Source organism: Agelaius tricolor, unplaced genomic scaffold, assembly GCF_023055355.1.
Source record: "Agelaius tricolor isolate 1412-34295 unplaced genomic scaffold, bAgeTri1.0.p SCAF_8, whole genome shotgun sequence".
Taxonomy (NCBI): domain Eukaryota; kingdom Metazoa; phylum Chordata; class Aves; order Passeriformes; family Icteridae; genus Agelaius; species Agelaius tricolor.
Genome location: NW_027269268.1, coordinates 1,691,426 through 1,708,634, shown reverse-complemented (window position 1 = coordinate 1,708,634; position 17,209 = coordinate 1,691,426). Strand labels below are relative to the sequence as shown.

Here is a 17,209-nt window from a genome sequence, read left to right as displayed (position 1 = left end):
ACAGCCAAAGAATCTGCCTCTGTGAAAGACACCTTGAAAAGTGTTACAGGTCAAGGCCATATTACCACTGAGAAAACTGCTTCACTGAAAAAAAAAATTAAAAAATAAATAAGGTGTCTTCTGGTATCCCACTCTCCCCCTCACTCAGGGTCAGCTCTCCATTCATCAGGTACTGCTGACTACACACCAGCTCTCCACTTCCAGGTTACAAAAACTTACAAGATTTCCCAATCTGGTCACTTCAACACAAATCGCTAGAAAATTACCTTGGGAAGAGTGGAAGGGGAGGCCCTCTTCTCACTTTTCCCCTTGGGTTTCCTGATCTACCACCAAATAACTTTTCCACATACACACAAATTTACCAAACTGTGCTTAAAATGTGACAACAAATCCTAGGTACTCAAACCTCTTCCAGTTACTAACTGACCTTATCCATCTTTTTATGTCTCCATAATACTTGATCTGCATCCAACAATACTTCAGAGTTCCACTTAAAAAAGAGAATTTAAATGGCAAAACCATAAGGAAGCATTCTGCCTAGCTGGGCTGAGAGCTATGGCTCCTGAACTTGCACACCAAGTTGCCTGCACAGAGCAAATCCCAGCTCTGCAGTGGTTCACAAGAGTCCCTTTACCTGTGGATGACTGTGCGTTCACATCAGCACCGTGAGCTAGCAGCAGCTTGACAATTTTGACGTGCCCACCGTTGGCAGCAGCCATCAGAGGTGTGATGTCTCCCTTGATTCCCCGGTCCTCCACATTGGCATGCATTGCCAGGAGAACCTGCCAAGAGACACTGATCAACAACACCGACGGGCAAACCCTGCCCCTGCACTACCAACCCCCACCTTCACCCCAGTGCTGGGTGAGCAATCCTGGCACAAAATAGGCACCCAGAATGCATCAGCAACATTTAGTGTATGTGTGAGATCATCTGCCATTTCTCAATACCTTAACACCCCTTCCAGGTGCACAAAATGCTAATAGATTGATTTAACATCTCTTTATGTACAACACACACATGGTACAAACAGCCAGGAAACCAACCTGTGCAAGCTCATAATACCCTGCTGAGCAGGCCAAGCAAAGGAGGCTTTCCCCTTCCTCTGTGTGCTCGTTCACGCTGCGGCCTTCAATGAGCAGCTTCCGCACAGCATTCACGTCTCCTTCGGAACAGGCCTCGGCCAGGCTGCGGCTAACAAGGGGAAAGCATTCAGAGTGGGAAGGGACTCTGCCTCAGCTCCAGTGTGCCATGAGGACACATCAGCAAAAAAGGAAACACCAGCTAAAAATGTGCCAACTGCTAATTAAACAAGTGCCAGTTTTACACTTGAGGTTTCCCAGCTAACTTGGCTGAAAATTAAGCTGTGTCCATATCTACTCCTGCTATTAATTTTTAATAGAAGTTTACAAGAGAAATAGATGCAGGATATCCCAGGACCAGGACATGGAAATCACCTGTCAATCTTGAGAAAACTTTATTTGCTCAGCACTGTAACTATTAATTAAACTAAAACAAATCACCAACATCAGTGTTCTTCTGTAGGAAACTTTACCACTTCCCTTCTCTCCTGTGCTGAAAATACCAGAGGAGTCTTGTAACCAGACATAATTTTAATACATGGAGAATCAGTTCTGAAATGTGTCTCTTCACTACATGTTGACCTTCTTTTTTAATTTCCAAGAACCTCTGTTTTTATAACAACTTTGGCAACTACCACCATTCCCAAGAAAGAGGTGCAGAGGAGAAGAGGGGATGCAGACAGAACAGAAGCAGACATAACCCAAAATTATACTGCTCTTCAAGCTGTTCCTACAGCAAGAAATCTTTCTTTAGAGTTATTCCGTATAGAAGGAACAAACTTCTGACTAGCACAGCACCCTTGGTTGTCCCTACTAACACTGCTTCCACTGCACTGAAGCCTTATGGCAGCCTGGAAGGAAACATCTTTCTTCTTTCCCTCCTGAATACCCCAGTGGAAAAAAACGCACATGTGAAGCCACCAAGTCCAGTACAAGAGCAGCAACTCCCTGGCTGAGGCGACACTGACTACTGTGGAGCTCCAATCCCTAGCAGCCGTTTCCCTTCCTCAATTAAAAAGGCACTCTGAAATTCCCTAAAAGATTTTTTTAATCTGAAATCTTGTTTCCTGCGATCACTGAATGACCCATGTGGGGATTTACAACTGTCTGGAACAGTTCTAAGGCCTATACCATTGAAGAGCTTAGAAATGTTTCTACAGCTGGTCACGATAAACTCCTTGGAGTTTCATTCCATAATTCTGAGCAGCATGAATTGCTTCACTCCCTACTGCAAGACGTGCCAGTCCACAAATATTTAAGCAGGAGAAGCAAAGGTGATAACTTGGCACCAACTCCACTTGAGTAAGAGTTTCATCATGCCCTCAGTGCAAGTGCTAGAACAAGAAAAACTGCTTCTAGCAGGAGCAAAGGGCTGAGAGGCTCCAGGCCCAAGGCTGCCTTACTTGTCTGTCTGTCCTGCACTGGCCGTGCTCTCGGCTCTCATCCGGGTCAGCGCGGCGGCCGCTTCATCCAAGGCGCAGCTGACGGACGAGGTCAGCCTGCGCAGCACCTCGGGGTCCGCAAACGCCTTCCCATCCGCCGTCGACAGCTTCCCTATGCCTGCCATGCCCATCCGCAGCCCAGGGGGACGCGTGCCAGCAAGGAGAGAACACACAAGGTCAAAGTGAGCCTCTGAGAGCTGTGGGCAGGAACGTTCCAAGCACCATCAACTACAGCTTCCAAAACAATGGCTTTAACTGTTCACAACACTCATTCAAAGCTGCACGTGACTGAAACCCTCCAATCCACAGAAGGAATCAGTTTTCAGCTACTGAAACTACGTAATATAAGCAACTAGGAAAGCTTTTCATACAGCAACTACTACAAAATAAAACCTGTTGAGCCATTCAGGGTTTGACATAATGGCACACGCCAAAGTCAGGTGTCAATTTTGACTCAGGCTTTTAAAATGCCAACATTGGAGAAGTCTGACTGGAAACATCTTCACATGAAATTCTGATTTCCCAGACGTTGGAGTACTCAAAAATGAACTTGTTTCTCTTCTGTGACACCCTTGCCAAACCCCACCTTGCCAGTCATTTCACAGCTGTATCCTGCTCCCATGGATTAGCCTTACGCAAGCGATTCCAGTAGGGACTCCTGTAAGGGCTTTGGGGTTAAACCTGTACGGGACACGAGGACTTACCCGCAGCTTCAAGCAAAGCTTCTAATCTCGCCTGGGTTTCAGGATCTACTGTTCTCAGGTCAGCACCATCAGCAGTACTTGACAGCAGCAATTTAGAAGCTGTTTCCAACATAGGGTTTTCAAGATCATCCTGGTCCAAGATAAATGATTCCACCTGAAAAGTAATAGACCTGGTTTAAGAATGATATAACTGACCAAAACAGACTGAAACCAGAAAAAACCTACAGCTGAAGTTATTATTTAAGCATTTTATTTTTAAATACTTTGTTGGCTTCAGGTATCTCACTTCGGGTCTGATGTCTCCTAATCCAACATCCAAAGAAAAGAACCACATGGACAAGCAACACCTTCCACATAATTATCAATGCCACTATAAAATTATGTCACAGCATCTTTCTCAAGAAAACATTTTCTCGCACTTGATCTATAGAATATGCAACTGTTTATCTGCCTTTTTTAGAAAACAGATGCTGAGCTGTCTGAATTCTTCTGAAGACCCTACTTTTCTGTGCTGTCCATCTGTTTTTGCTGTGAAATAAGTAGAAATTTGGAACAAGATGAGTGCTTTAGAGAAGAAAGCCCTAATACTCATTTGTGTTATCCTGCCTGCTAGAGGACAAGTAGTGCAGAGAAGACAGTTCTCTGAGAGTTCCATGAGCTCACTCCATAGCCTGTGAACTAGTCACCCAAACAATTACAAAGCTCAACAGCTTCCAAAATTCCTAGTTTCAAAACCCTAATCCCAATCCCAATACAAAATCAGAATCAATTTGAATGCCACTCTGCCCCTCAGAGAAACCACATGTGCCACCCCTACAATAATTAAAAACTGCAGTCATCTCTGGATAAAAGCAGCCACTGTCTGCATCTGTTTCCACATGGAATATACCTCGTTGAAACAGAAAATTATTTTATTCTTAAGCTTCATTTGTGTTTCCAAAATTTCAAAGCAGTCTCATGAGCATCACAAGTTCAGATTCCTGCAGATAAATTCCCCAAGAACCCATCTATGTGGGCAGACAAACCAGAAGAGCAAGCAGGTCATCTAAGGACTCCTGGAAGGTCCCTCCAGCCTCCCCCATCCATTCTCTTGTCACAAGCGGGGAGCTCACACCACTTTTGCCTTCTGTCTCCCACTCCACACTTGCAGGACACATTCAGCTTCACCCCAAATCCCTTGTTCGCTAAGGAAGGCAGGCTGAGCACTACTTCCCCATTTTCTTCATTTTATCCCTTTAACACCACCATTGAGAAACAAAGCCTCTGGCCAGCTCTTGGCAATACCCAACCACACATCTCAAAGGCACCTCTAAAGGCTCCCTCTGCTCTTTTGCAGCCACACTCCTCTCCTCCTCCAAATCTGAGAACATCAAGCTGAAAGGGAGGACTTCCAGCTCCAGACCAAAGTGGCTCTGGTGCCAAGAGCAGGACAGTCCAGCAGCACTGCCCATCGCTCCTCAGCAATGTTTTCTCCAGCCATACTCACACAGGCTGCTCTCTGCAGTTTGGCAAACTGGTGAAGGCAGCTCCAAGTTTGCTCTCCAGTCCTCAGGAACCCTGTCTTGCCAGGGTCCTCTGCCCAGCACCGCTCTCTGCACCTACACTGGTATTTCAGGCCTGCTGTGGTTCATCTGAGGACTTGCCATTTGTGTTCTTGCAGAGGACAGGCAGCCTGCTGCGGCAAGCCAGAGGAACCGCTGCGCTGCTCAGGAGCCCAGCGACAGCTCTCACCCCTGGAAAGGCAAACTTCAGAGCTGTGCAAGGATTCTTGGCTCACCCAACACATGCAAAATCCCAACTGCTCAGACTGACTGAAAAAAATCTCCTCCAAGTGAAATAATGAACAGCTGGTCGTGGTTCCTCCTAACACTATGAAATATTTGCTAAGAAGAAAGTCAAAATAGGAAAACTAGTCTCCCCCACACATCTTTCCCCAAAATAAGGTCTTTCACGCAGTTTAAGTTTCAAATGGAAAAATCCTCCTATCTTCCTTCCAGCTAAGAATATGTGCATGGTGTGATTAAATAAACAACCCAAGGAGAACAGGGAGAAGCAGAAATCCACCCACAAACACAGCACCGAGACCCCCATGAGGGACTAGCAGAAAACATCCTCACAATAAAGTTTGGGGAATGATTATACTATGTGCTGTCACTGAAAACATTTCAGAACAGAACAAGAAATTAACTAACTGGAAAAACACTTGACACTATTTTTAATATTAAATACAGAGTAAAAATCTTTTCTATTGCAAGGTAGAAGAGATCCACCTTCAGCCTGCAGCTTCAGAACTTCTCATCTCCTCTGCAGTTTCAAAACTGTTATTTACCTACAGGGTTTCATTACAGTCTTGTCTTTTTAGTTTTTCTACACAACACCAAGTACCATACAGGGACAGTGATAAAGACATGGTGTACCAAAGCAGGGAACAAAACCCTATTTTGGTAGAAGGGAAAACTCTACTTCTGCTTCTCAGAAAACCCTGCCTTCTCCACAGAAGCTGCAAATGAAGATAAAGCATTTCCATGTACCAGGTCAAGTAAACAGACATTTCCTTTAAAGGGCTTCAGACGTATTTTATTTCCCTTGACTAAAAAAAGTGTAGAATAGCATACAAATGCTCCACCTTACATATCAGAATATTTCATCTGCATGCTCCATCACCATTGCTCCAATCCAACAATACTCTGACATAACCCAATTGTTCAGGGCCCCAGCATCAGCCCTTTTACAAGATTTCTCCTACCCTCTCATCCTGCAGTAAGAATCTCATGTTCTGTCCTGGCCTAGCCTTACTTTGTTCAAAACAATTTTTAGTATATTTGATACTTCTACTATCAAAAAGGTGCCAGGAGAACAAAACTCCCAGGTTCTGGCTGCTCTCAAACAGGACTCATGTCTGCACCCTGATGACAGGCCTGTAAGATGCCAGTAAGTTTGTTCTGACTGACAAACACCAAATTCTGAACAAGCATTTGAACATACACCAGGTTAGGACAGGAAGACAAAGCACACCCGAGTTGCCCTAGCTGGTGTGCCTCTGCCACCACATAGTGCTTAACCAAACAGAGACAGAATTCAGCTCTTGATCCTAACTCTGACTTCATCCATCTCTCTCCATCAAGCCACCCACACACAGAACTGCCATCAGCACAGATCCCACTGTGGACCCAAGCCTCCACAACATTTCACACAGATGTAAACTAAAAGGTCAAAGAATCAACTTCCTCTCAGAGTGTCCCTCACAGTAAGAAGACACAACAAAACCCCAAGTAATTACACACACATAAAAACTCCAAACAAACAACAACTCTCTAGCATTAAGGACTTGAAGAAAAGGTTTGGTTTATCTACTGATTTCAAATTTGCTGCTTTTAAGGCTAAACAAGGATTAGCATCTTACTAATTTTATACCAGGCCAGGGAGGGGGGGAGAGGGGAAAGTACATCCCACCTACAAACAACTGTCTCTTCACACAATCTCCTCCTAGGAGGAAGAAATGCAGTACCCAACACCAAGCAGCTCCTCTAGAACCACACCATCAGCTAAGGTACCAAGCTAGGTAAAGTCCCAAAATGAGTATACAGTACCTGAATTAACACTGCATGTTTAAACAACAGCAACTCCAGCCTTACTCCCAGCAGAAGGACCTGCCACCAAGTTCCATTACCTGAGAGCTTTAAAATGAACTGAGCTCTACCAGAATAAAACCACCTCTCAAACAATCACTTTAGGAACGAGGCAGAAAACAGTTGGTTTTCAGCACCCACCAGCCTCACTGCAAATGCCACAAGTTCAATTTTTCATCCACCGAATCAGTACATGGCTCTGCTCATTTACAGAGCATCTCTAGCATTTGGTTATCACTGAGTTACAGTTTTCCAAAATGACATCTTTGCTCTAAGGACAACCCCGAAGCATTGAGAAAAGGCTGTAAAAAAAGCAATGTTCTCCTTCCCATCTCAGGTTCCCTGTCTGATTCCAAGAGCCCATTTTGCTGATCCCATTCCCTGCTCCTTCTCCTTCAGGCCATCCTGCATGCACCCAGTGCTGATGTGCTCCTGCCTTCCAGCACTGACTTGGAGCAAGCCGGGTAAATCCTGTGTAAACTACAAAACTCTGTCTAAACTACAAAAGCTAAAATCACCTCTGTTACGTGCCACGTGGAGGCAGAGCAGCAACAAGTGTCCCAAATGGCACAACTGGGCACTCAGTGTCACTAGCCAGCCCAAAGCCTTGCTCAGAGAACCTGAGTGGCACCTTGGGACAAACACCCAGTGCCATCTCACTGGAAGCTGCCTTTAGCCATCTGTGAGACAGCAGGGTCTGTTGACAGGGGCAGAGCATCAGTGTGGAGCTCCTGAGGCAGCACCAAGGCAGCAGAGCACTGCAGTGAAGGTCTGGCAGCCAGGCTGCACACAGCAGCTCTGCACAGCTGGGAAACAGCCAGTCAGGCTCATTAACCTAACAGGATTTACTTTTTAAGCTTCAATGTTTTTAAGTACCGCAATATAAAACAGCAGCACCTGAAACTGCATTTGGATAAACCACACCAGCTCAGACAAAAAAATTCCACCTCTCAGGAAAAAATTATTTTGCTTATTTTTGGGGCTGGCCCCTATTTTCCACATACTTCATGTCTCAGCTTTTCTGAATGAGGACTTTTATCTTCTATTAGGCAAGGAATAAAATTTAGAACTTGCTAAATTTTTACCTTGGCATTTGGGCCTTTGGTGTTTGACACCCAGAGGGTACCAAACAAATCCTAAGAGGACCAGAGCAAAGCCCTTCAGAAGAACTTTAAGGACAAGAAACAGCCAGTGGCCATTACCAGGCAGCAAACTGTACCCCCTAAGACAAACCTCACCTGACACTCCTTTAGGATCAGTTCTTTGTGAGGCACTTACTGCCAGTTAGCAAGCACTTGAACAGTTGATTTTTCCAAGCTCCAAAACTTCTGGAGAGTAGCAGAAGGTTTTTAAAAACAACAATAAATTTAGCAAGAATTGTCAACTCTGTTTGGTGTTGCAAAGCCACCTTCAGAGCAAAACCACAACTATGACCAGGTCATACTTAGTCCTACTCTGCAGACTTCAGCCCCACTTCTCTGCTTGAAGAGCAAGGAAGTTTCAGATTCTTTCCTTACTCAGCTAAAAATGACTCCCTTCCAGTGACTTCCCTTCCCTTCCTCATGCCTGACCTACACCCACACTGCTTTCCCTACTGCTCCAGCAACTCCCATCCAAGATAATCTCAGCTTTCCCTCCAGAACCATTTCAGCTCTCACACCTCCAAGACACTGCACTGAAAAACAATTTATCTATCTATCTATCTACACTTCGTACATTACTGAGCATTTCTTGACAGCGTATTTTCCACTGTTCACTTCAGGATTACACTTGAAGTCTGTTTCACACAGAAATAGCAATGTTTATACTATTACCTTGCAAGGGGAACACACAGAGGAAATAAACCCCCATTTCCAGAGCAAGAACAAAGTCCAGCTCTGACTAATAACAGGCTAAGTTCACTTTGCAAGACACTGCTAGGGCTTTTTCATGCCTTATATCTAACCATTTGATGCACATCAAGGGATTCATGAGGCAGGAGTGAATAAAAACAAAGCAAGGATCATTTGAAATGTGACAAACTGGGCCAAGTATTTTGAGCACCAAGTTTTCACTTTGGATCCAAAACACACTATTTAAATTGGCAACCCAAAACCTCTGCAAATTGCAAGATACAACATCCCATACTACAGCAAGAACTTCATGTTTGCTCTCCCACACCCTGCTACCTTTTAGCCTTCAGAATACCACCTCTGATATTTTCAAAATACCTAAGCCCATCACAGTGTAAGGACAGCTTACTGGAAAAAATACTTGGATTTGAAACATCGAGACAGAGAAATTAACTTACACATGTCTTCAAACACAATAGTGAGAATGGATTTTGACTTTCACAAACTAGCTACTGAGGCAAACTGTAGGTTCTGCCTTTTCACCTACATGTTTTCAGGTAAAACCACCACTTAGTAACACAGGTTTCAAGGCCCTTTGCAGATCTTCACAACATTAATAACGCATTATAGAAAAAATTCCATCCAAGGCTTTACTGAAGCCAAGGCTCTGGCAGTGCCTGTCATTTCTATGGGTCAAACCCTCAATACCATCCCATTTGGATGACATACCCTGAAATGTAAGTGATGGTTTTCTGGCTCCTTACACAAGACACCATTTTATTAGATAGAGATCAGCTCCTGGTCACTGCAAGGGAAAGCAGACATGGAAGCCAAGTGCAGCAGATGATCAAGTGCCCACTCCATTTCAGCTCTGCAGATTTTGTGTGTTTTCCTCAGATGTATTTCCTAAGAGGAGCAAGCTGTGCGATTCTCACTTGCCCTAGCCTGCTACTACAGCAGCACTGCCAGCACAGACACGTCTGACAGCAGCACCCCTTCCCTGCACGGTGGGAGCAGTCCTATTGCTCCCCCTGATCTGGGATACACAATCACATCCCTTGTCTTCTCAATGTGCACTGACCCTCCCCAAACCAAAACGCCTCAATCAGCACAAATCCCAAGGCTGGCAGATCTGGAACATCTCAACAGTGTCTTCTTTCATTTTATTCCTTTGACTGTACTCTCCATTTCTCTTGCTGCTGCCACAAAAATGGAAAGGGGGAGAGGAGAGGGAGGTGAGAGGAGCAGCCTGCTGCTGAAATGGCATAACACAGTCCCCAGGACTGGCACCAGCCGAGTCTCTGCTGCAGGGACACCTGCAATAGGACTGCAGTGTGCTTCTGATGACGAGACAGGTGCTGAGGTATTCACAGGAAAATTCCCTCCTCTCCTCCGCACGCTGCATTCCCAGCAGCATACACAGCAATAAAAACACAGGGACAGGCATACTGAAAGCTGGAGCTATGAGAAGGTTGTGAAACTGCAAGGAATAATATTCTTTTCCCATTTCAAACCCTCATTCCGAGCACTTGGCATACTTCCACATGAAGCAAATTCATGCATTAACTGGTATTCAGCTGCAACCGTTCATGCGAGAAAAAATTCATGCCAGTGTAAAAATAGCAACACCTCATCTCACTATCATTTTAACTTCCCTGCCCAAATTTCACATTTATGTGGGGGGAAAAACACACATTTTAGTCTCTGACATGAATAACAAGCTATAAACATCTCTATAAAAAAAGCCACTGAAACACACACTCATGCCTCTGAAAGCTGAGCTTCAGACAACACTGTTACATCAACAATATAAAGCTGCCACATTTTCAATCCAAGCCCTCAACACAAGTTCGCACCTTCACCCTCCTCCCAACCCTCCCTCAACCAGAACTTCTGACAGAAACCCCTTCTTTTGGAGCAGCTTTCAAAGAACTGACCTCAGAAGCAAAGCTTTGACAGTGTATGCATAACTCCTGTGTATCACTGGGGATGTGGTGGTCTGCATCAGAGCCACAGACAAACAGCAGCACCTGTAATAAAGGTTCTTTCCATGCCATTGCAGAACCAAAATGGAAACCAATCCCTGCAAAAGACCCAACAGCTGAGGGCTACTAAAGGGACAGCTTGAGCCTATGCAGGCATCCCTGAGCAAGTCACCTGTCAAGTCTTCCTCACTGTTACATCTATTTAGCAGAGACCAAGTAAAGGGATCACATAACCATGAAGAAGGAGATGGTACTATTGAGCTTCCCAGAATCACCCTCATTGCCAAAATCCCCAAATGTCACACCTGAAGAACTGCAGCCCCTAAGACTCTCCCTCAAGTACCTGAGGTAAGCACCACCTAAGCTACTTAACAAATTACTTACAGGGCCACTCAAACCAGAGCTGCCTCACCACAGCCCTGAAAAGCTTAGAGGGGTTACGTTCCCTCTGACCCCCCAGACTGTGCCACAGGCTCGGTAACAAGAGCTACAGAAATAGCATTCTGGAGTTTTCCTGAAGGACAGCTCAAGGACTCTAAACTTCCTTGTATAAGCACATCCTGAGGATCATCACCAGACTCAGAAAGATCCTTAAACATGACACAGCCAGCTCTGTCTGATTCAGCAGCAAGAACTGAGGAAGACAAAGAACACAAGCAGTACAGGACAATGTAGTTCTGCAGTAGGTGCTACATGAAGTTGTTTCAACTTGGTCAATTCAGTAATTAAAACCTGGGAAGCACACGAAGCATGACTCTGCTCTGAACAGAAGATTCTAGCCCTCTACCTGAAACACAGCTCACTGGCAGCAGCACCAGCATCTGCAGACAACCTGTGCACTGCTGAGAAAGGACTGGAGTCCTGCTGTGCACTGTTACGTCCTATTCGTCGCTGCCCTACTTTCAAGGGACTAATTATTCTCTTAAGCCTTGTTTAAGGAAGGTGAGCTCCCAAGAAAGAGAAAATCCTTCTCTAACAGTTAATCACGTTCCTTGTCCACCGGACTCACCTTTTGCCTTGACTGTCCAAGGATAGATTTGGCTAATTCTCAATACAAGACACTCCTAAGCATGCCATGAAGCACCTACACTGACAGATCCACAGGGACTGGCTTGGATCCTTGAAGCATCTTCCTTTAAAATGACACCTAAGGAAAAGCTGAAGACCTAAAAGAAACCCCAAAACCCTCAGCTCTTAAAAACACAAATGCATTGTTTCAATCTTATCTCTACAAGAGTCAAGGTTGAAATCCCAAAGATAATTTATTATCTTTATCAATTATTAACTTGAGGGGGCTTTTCCACACGTTACTTGCCAGCAGAGTCTTCAAGGAGAAGTATCTTGAGCCCTCTTCTCACAGCTCAATAAGCAGCCATTTCTATGTCACACTCAGACTTTGCTGCAACAGACCTCAACCCTTCACTCATCTTTTGAAAAGGGAGTTCAGCTTTGCACAACTCAAGGTGGAACAACTTCTCACAAGTACTTTTTCTGGAATATTTCCCCGATTCCATTTGCCCGGCCTCATGCACTGTGTCCAAGTTTCAGCTCAGAACTGTGCACACCCATCCATTTCCAGCTGAAACAAGTTGTTTTTCTAAGGATTGTAGCTCAGCACAGCTGAACAATGGAAACACCACATCCCAGCTCCTAAGTGGACAAAGCCAGCAGCAACAAAGTTCTGGGCAGACTGAGCTGTGGGGCCTTGCCTTCATCCACATTTCCTAACAGCACAGCTGAAGTGTGTCCATGCAGGAGCAGCTCTCTCCCATCTGAGCACATGATCCTTCCTTGCAGTGCAGCCAGCCCTCAGATCAAAGCACCTCCTCCAGAGCCCGTGCCAAGCAAGCTGCTGAACTTAGCAACCATGCAGATCCAGAGGAAAAAGAGGACAGGCATTTACAGGTCATCATGCCAGTCACAGGCAAGACGACCCTCCTACCCCTCAATCAGGATCATCTATGGCCATCCAAACTCAATTTGCCAAAAGGAAGCCTCTGCATGGTGAGTTTTCCCTGACAAAACATGCTGCATTTTTAAGGTTAAGAAGAGACAAACCACGGACTTTTCCAGTCTTCAACAATAAATGCTCTAAATTTTTACACTGAATGTGCCAGAAAGCATTTCTCAGCCAGCACAGACCTTCAGCAACCAGCCTAGTCAGCTTGGCTGCGTTCCTCCTGCATCCACAAGTGACTACAGCAGAAGTACAGCAGCTACAATTCCCATAAGGAGCTTACTCCTGGTTCCTAACTGTTGTCAGATGACTTATTTCTGTCTGTTTCCCAATTCTGATCCTAAAGTCAAACTCATAGTCAAAAGAGAGGACAGCTCACATGCTCATTTACACCACAAAGCTTTCAAACAGAAGACAGACCTCCATTCCATATAGCAGACAAGCTATCAAGTCAACAGTATTTCACTTCAACAGTATCAGAAGGCAAGTAAGTAATCCATGTTTGTCCACATTTCATCACCACACACAGATATTGAGATAAACAGATTGGTCAGACCACAGGACAAGAGAAACAACGGGAGCAGAAATAAAGGATCTGGTATCTTGTATAATGAAGTTATTCTGATTCCGAATGTCCTCTCCTATGGACTCAAACACTGCATCTTAAAAAGCTCTAAGGAACTCCTTGCCCTCCCCACACCTTCCAAGGTAACAGCTCTGTTTTCTCCTGGGATGAGGCCCTCCCTACAGCATTTGCAGAAACCCACCACCAGCACCCAGTGGCACCCACCTGTGCAGGGCCAATTTACTACTCAAACTGGATCTGGGGTGCACACAAACCTGATGCTTCAGGGAATTCCCCTTCCCAACCACAAAGCCATTCAGTTACCAGCAAAACTAAGAAAAAACACCTTCACTGCTTCATGGACAAGTAAATTTTATTTTTGTAGTAGCTCTTTGAACATTTTCTCATGCCCAAAAATCACCTGGAGAGCTTTCTCTACAAGAGCTGTCACCCAACACTGTGGTGTCTCAAAGCTTTAACAACTCCTGTGCAACATCAGGTTAACATCAAGCAAGAAACAAACACACATCCACTTTTTTTTAGCCACTGAAAGGATGATATACCAATCCCAGGATAAGAAAATGGCATTTTGCAGTAGGAGCACAGTGGGTTAATGCAGTGCTGGAAATGAACTGTGGCAAAAAATATTGTCACCCAAGGCACTCACATGCCCTGTCTGTTCCCTCCATGGCAGCAGACTGCCTCCCTGCCTGTGCTCAGGCAAACTAAGATCTACTTGGGAGGAAGACATGTCAGTGGCAGACATCCATCTCTCCCAGCATTGCAAGGAAGAAAAGCTGTTCTCCTCCCACTCCAGTCTGCCTGCTTTGCCCACTATGTATAACCCACACTCCCCCTAGAACTGTGTTTCTCCCCCACAAGACAACACTGCGGATTAAAAGCCTTCAAACACAATACTGAAAGCACACCCAGGCAGCATTTCTTCCTCCTTGCTCCTGCAAAAAGAAAATCCTCTCAGAGTCTCAATTCTGATCACTCCTGCGCACACCCTGCCATGGCCGTTTCAGGCACCAGGTCCACAGTCACCCTTAGGACACACAAATTTATTCAACCATTCACTGTGGCCACTGAGCATAAAACACAGCGAGCAAGTGGCCTCAACTGCACAGCACCAGCTGGGTTTCAAACAGAAATAGTTTGAAGCTGCCCACATGTTTTCTTACACAAATTTGGCAGGCAATCTTTCCCTTCTGTAAGTGGTTTTGGTCGGCTGCTCCTCACAACAGCAAGCAAGTGCTCTGCTCTGAAGGATGAGGCAGCAGAAGGGAAGGAGGACATGTGGAGGAGGGACAGGATGAACACACAAACAGCTACTCTGTTCCAGTCCAGCTCAGAATTCCCTTTGGCATGAATGAAACCCTGACGTGTGCATGGGTTTCTCACAGCAATACAGCATCTACTGCTGAGCAGATAGATTAAAAAATATAAAAAAACGGCAGGAATGCAAGAACAATTTTTTTCATCAAGCAATGCCACATGTAGCTTGGCTTAGTCAGAGCTTTCCTGTGCCATCATCAAAGCAATTATGAGCACCAGTTCACTGAAAGGACACCCTAGGAGAGGACTATCCCTCTCTTCACAGTCTTAATGCCAAACACAATTCCAAGGTCTGAAAAAGCCAAACAAATGTAGTTTCTTTGCCCCACAACTCATCTTTCTTGAGACCAGGCTCCTTATCTCAAGCCATGCTATGCTAGGTGACTGATGGACAGGAGGTGTAGACTCTAATCCACATCAGAAACAAAAAATACAACACAACATGGCAGAAATTATTGTTACCAGAAGGACTGAGATTTCAAATATCTAATAATAAAAAAGATGTTGCAGACATGTGCATTTTGCTTACAGTCTCCCCAAAACTCAAGTGAAACTGTGAAAGCTTCCAGCGTATGAAGGTTTAGCTACCATTTCCCTCACCTTTACTTCCCAAGACAGGAAACAGCAAAGACACCAGCAAAGCTGCTACTGCCTGAAATTCACCATCACAGCAGAATCTGGAGATCAAACCCTACGTAAGATTCAGTTTATGGCAAACTACAGAAATCCCCTTTTTCTTCCTGTGCCAATGACTTCCATCAGAACTTGCTTTTATCCTGCCTCCACAAGTTCTGCAGCTCACATCCAATTTAACCTATCAGGATTGGGGAGGGGACAGGAGAAACCAGAGGTCCTTAGAGGACATCTACATTTCTTCATGTAATTATCTTGCTGAAATAATTATTGATATTAAAAAGTGCTGATATCCCTCATCATGCAGCATAACCAAGTTCACATATTAAGTAGAGACATTAATAATGTTAACCAAATATAGTTTGGGAAGATATGACTAGTTAGGTCAAGAGCTTTGAAATTACTTCAAGTTATTCCACTTTAATTAATTTGTATTTATTCCTGTTCTATAAAGTCAAATGAAGACATGGCTGTGCCACTGTCCCAAACCACCAACCACAGTCACACACACAAAAAATGAACCCAGCAAAGGAGTGAAATGAACCAGCTGAACCGTAATGCAGATTTCCTTCCCTTTTTTGGCATTTACAAGGCAAGTATTTTTTTCAATGAAGGAACCAGTATGGCCTAGTTCACCAATTTTCTCTTACGATGAGAAGCGAAAGGATAAAGTTACAGCAGGAGACAGTTGGGTTCAGTATCTGATTAGAATTCCTATTGTTACTGCCTGGGGAACTGAGCACAGAAGGAATTATTTCTAATAATTTCAACTCATTTGGTTAAAATTCTGACAAGTTTGACAGTCCCTGAATTCTTCCTTCAATACAAACCACTGTTAGGCATATCTAATAAACGAGTTACAATTTTTTTTGCTCTATTTGGCACACCCAACTGAAAGCTGCAGCATGTTGAAAGGGTTTGAACAGTTTCTAACATATGGTGAATGAACAGACTTGTGAAGGTAGTTAAAGCAAGACACGAGTATGACTACGTCCAAATATATCTATTTTTCCCATCTTATCAAAAAGAGGTTCTATTTAAAAAAAAGTAAATCAATGTTTAAGGGCAAAGACAAGTTGGAGTCTTGGCTTTTCAGTGTTTGCTTCCCATGTTAGATATAAACATCACGTGCCAATTTCCTTGCAGTCAACACAACAATTTTCATTTCTAGTCTCTCTTTAATGCTTCCCATCACATCTGTTCCATGAAGATATTTAATGCTATTTATTCCATATTTACATGGCCATTAAGTGACACAGAACCACTATTTATACCAGCCAGTTCCCTGGATTTCCTTCTTGCAGGATTCTGATGCCAAGGCAGTGCAACAGGTTGTTTGGAGTGTGGGTTTCAGCTTTAGAGCATGTGACTTCCTATCAGTCAACACAGCCAGCAAATTCCAGGGAGGCAAAGATCTGAAGAGATTTCAGGCACATGCAGGAAAAAAGTAACAAGCACCTTGGCCGTGGAAACAACCTCTTTAAACATTTCTATGAACATTTAAAGACAGGATGTATGAAGAGGTGGGAAAAACCAGAAAAAATCTAAATAAATCCATCTGTCTGAAATATCCCTCTCAATTCTCTCACTGGTTTTTGATTAAGGACTTCATTTGAAGCAAGAACTTAAAAGATGAAGAGCCTGGGTCCAAAGAGACCTTTGCTGATCAACTGATCCCATCTGCTAGTCAAGTCCTTGGCTAAGACTTCCCAGCTACTAAGACCCTCACTGGCAGACAACCATGGAATGATACTGATCTTTTAAATAGTTTCCCTGTATGAAATCAGTTACTTACAAGTTCCTCACACAATAATTGCATTTTCATATTACTGTTACTGAAAGAGATACAGCAATAAAGCATAAACAACAAGAACAGCTTCAAATTATACCATTAAGTCTGTAACCTCTCCCTGCAAGTCAAGAAGAAACAGGTTAAGACTCAGAGGAATTCTATCCATGAGATTTTCTGTCCCATTTGGGGCTGGGACTAGATGTGGCCCAGACTTAGTAATGGTGCCTCAATGAAAGGGTTACTACAGCAG

The 17,209-nt window shown here is 44.2% G+C and overlaps 1 protein-coding gene across 8 annotated transcripts in view; it reads right to left on the bottom strand.

Annotated features, from left to right (window-relative positions):
• ANKRD17 (ankyrin repeat domain 17) overlaps positions 1-17,209 on the bottom strand; it is a 68,683-nt gene that overhangs the window by 31,179 nt on the left and 20,295 nt on the right. For all 8 annotated transcript variants that reach the window (XM_071431195.1, XM_071431197.1, XM_071431196.1 and 5 more), the window contains exons 2-5: positions 3,229-3,382; positions 2,486-2,642; positions 1,047-1,194; positions 635-782 (exon numbers count right to left, since the gene is read on the bottom strand). In XM_071431195.1, coding sequence (XP_071287296.1) covers positions 635-782; positions 1,047-1,194; positions 2,486-2,642; positions 3,229-3,382 — 607 coding nt within the window. The remainder of the gene's footprint in view (positions 1-634; positions 783-1,046; positions 1,195-2,485; positions 2,643-3,228; positions 3,383-17,209) is intronic.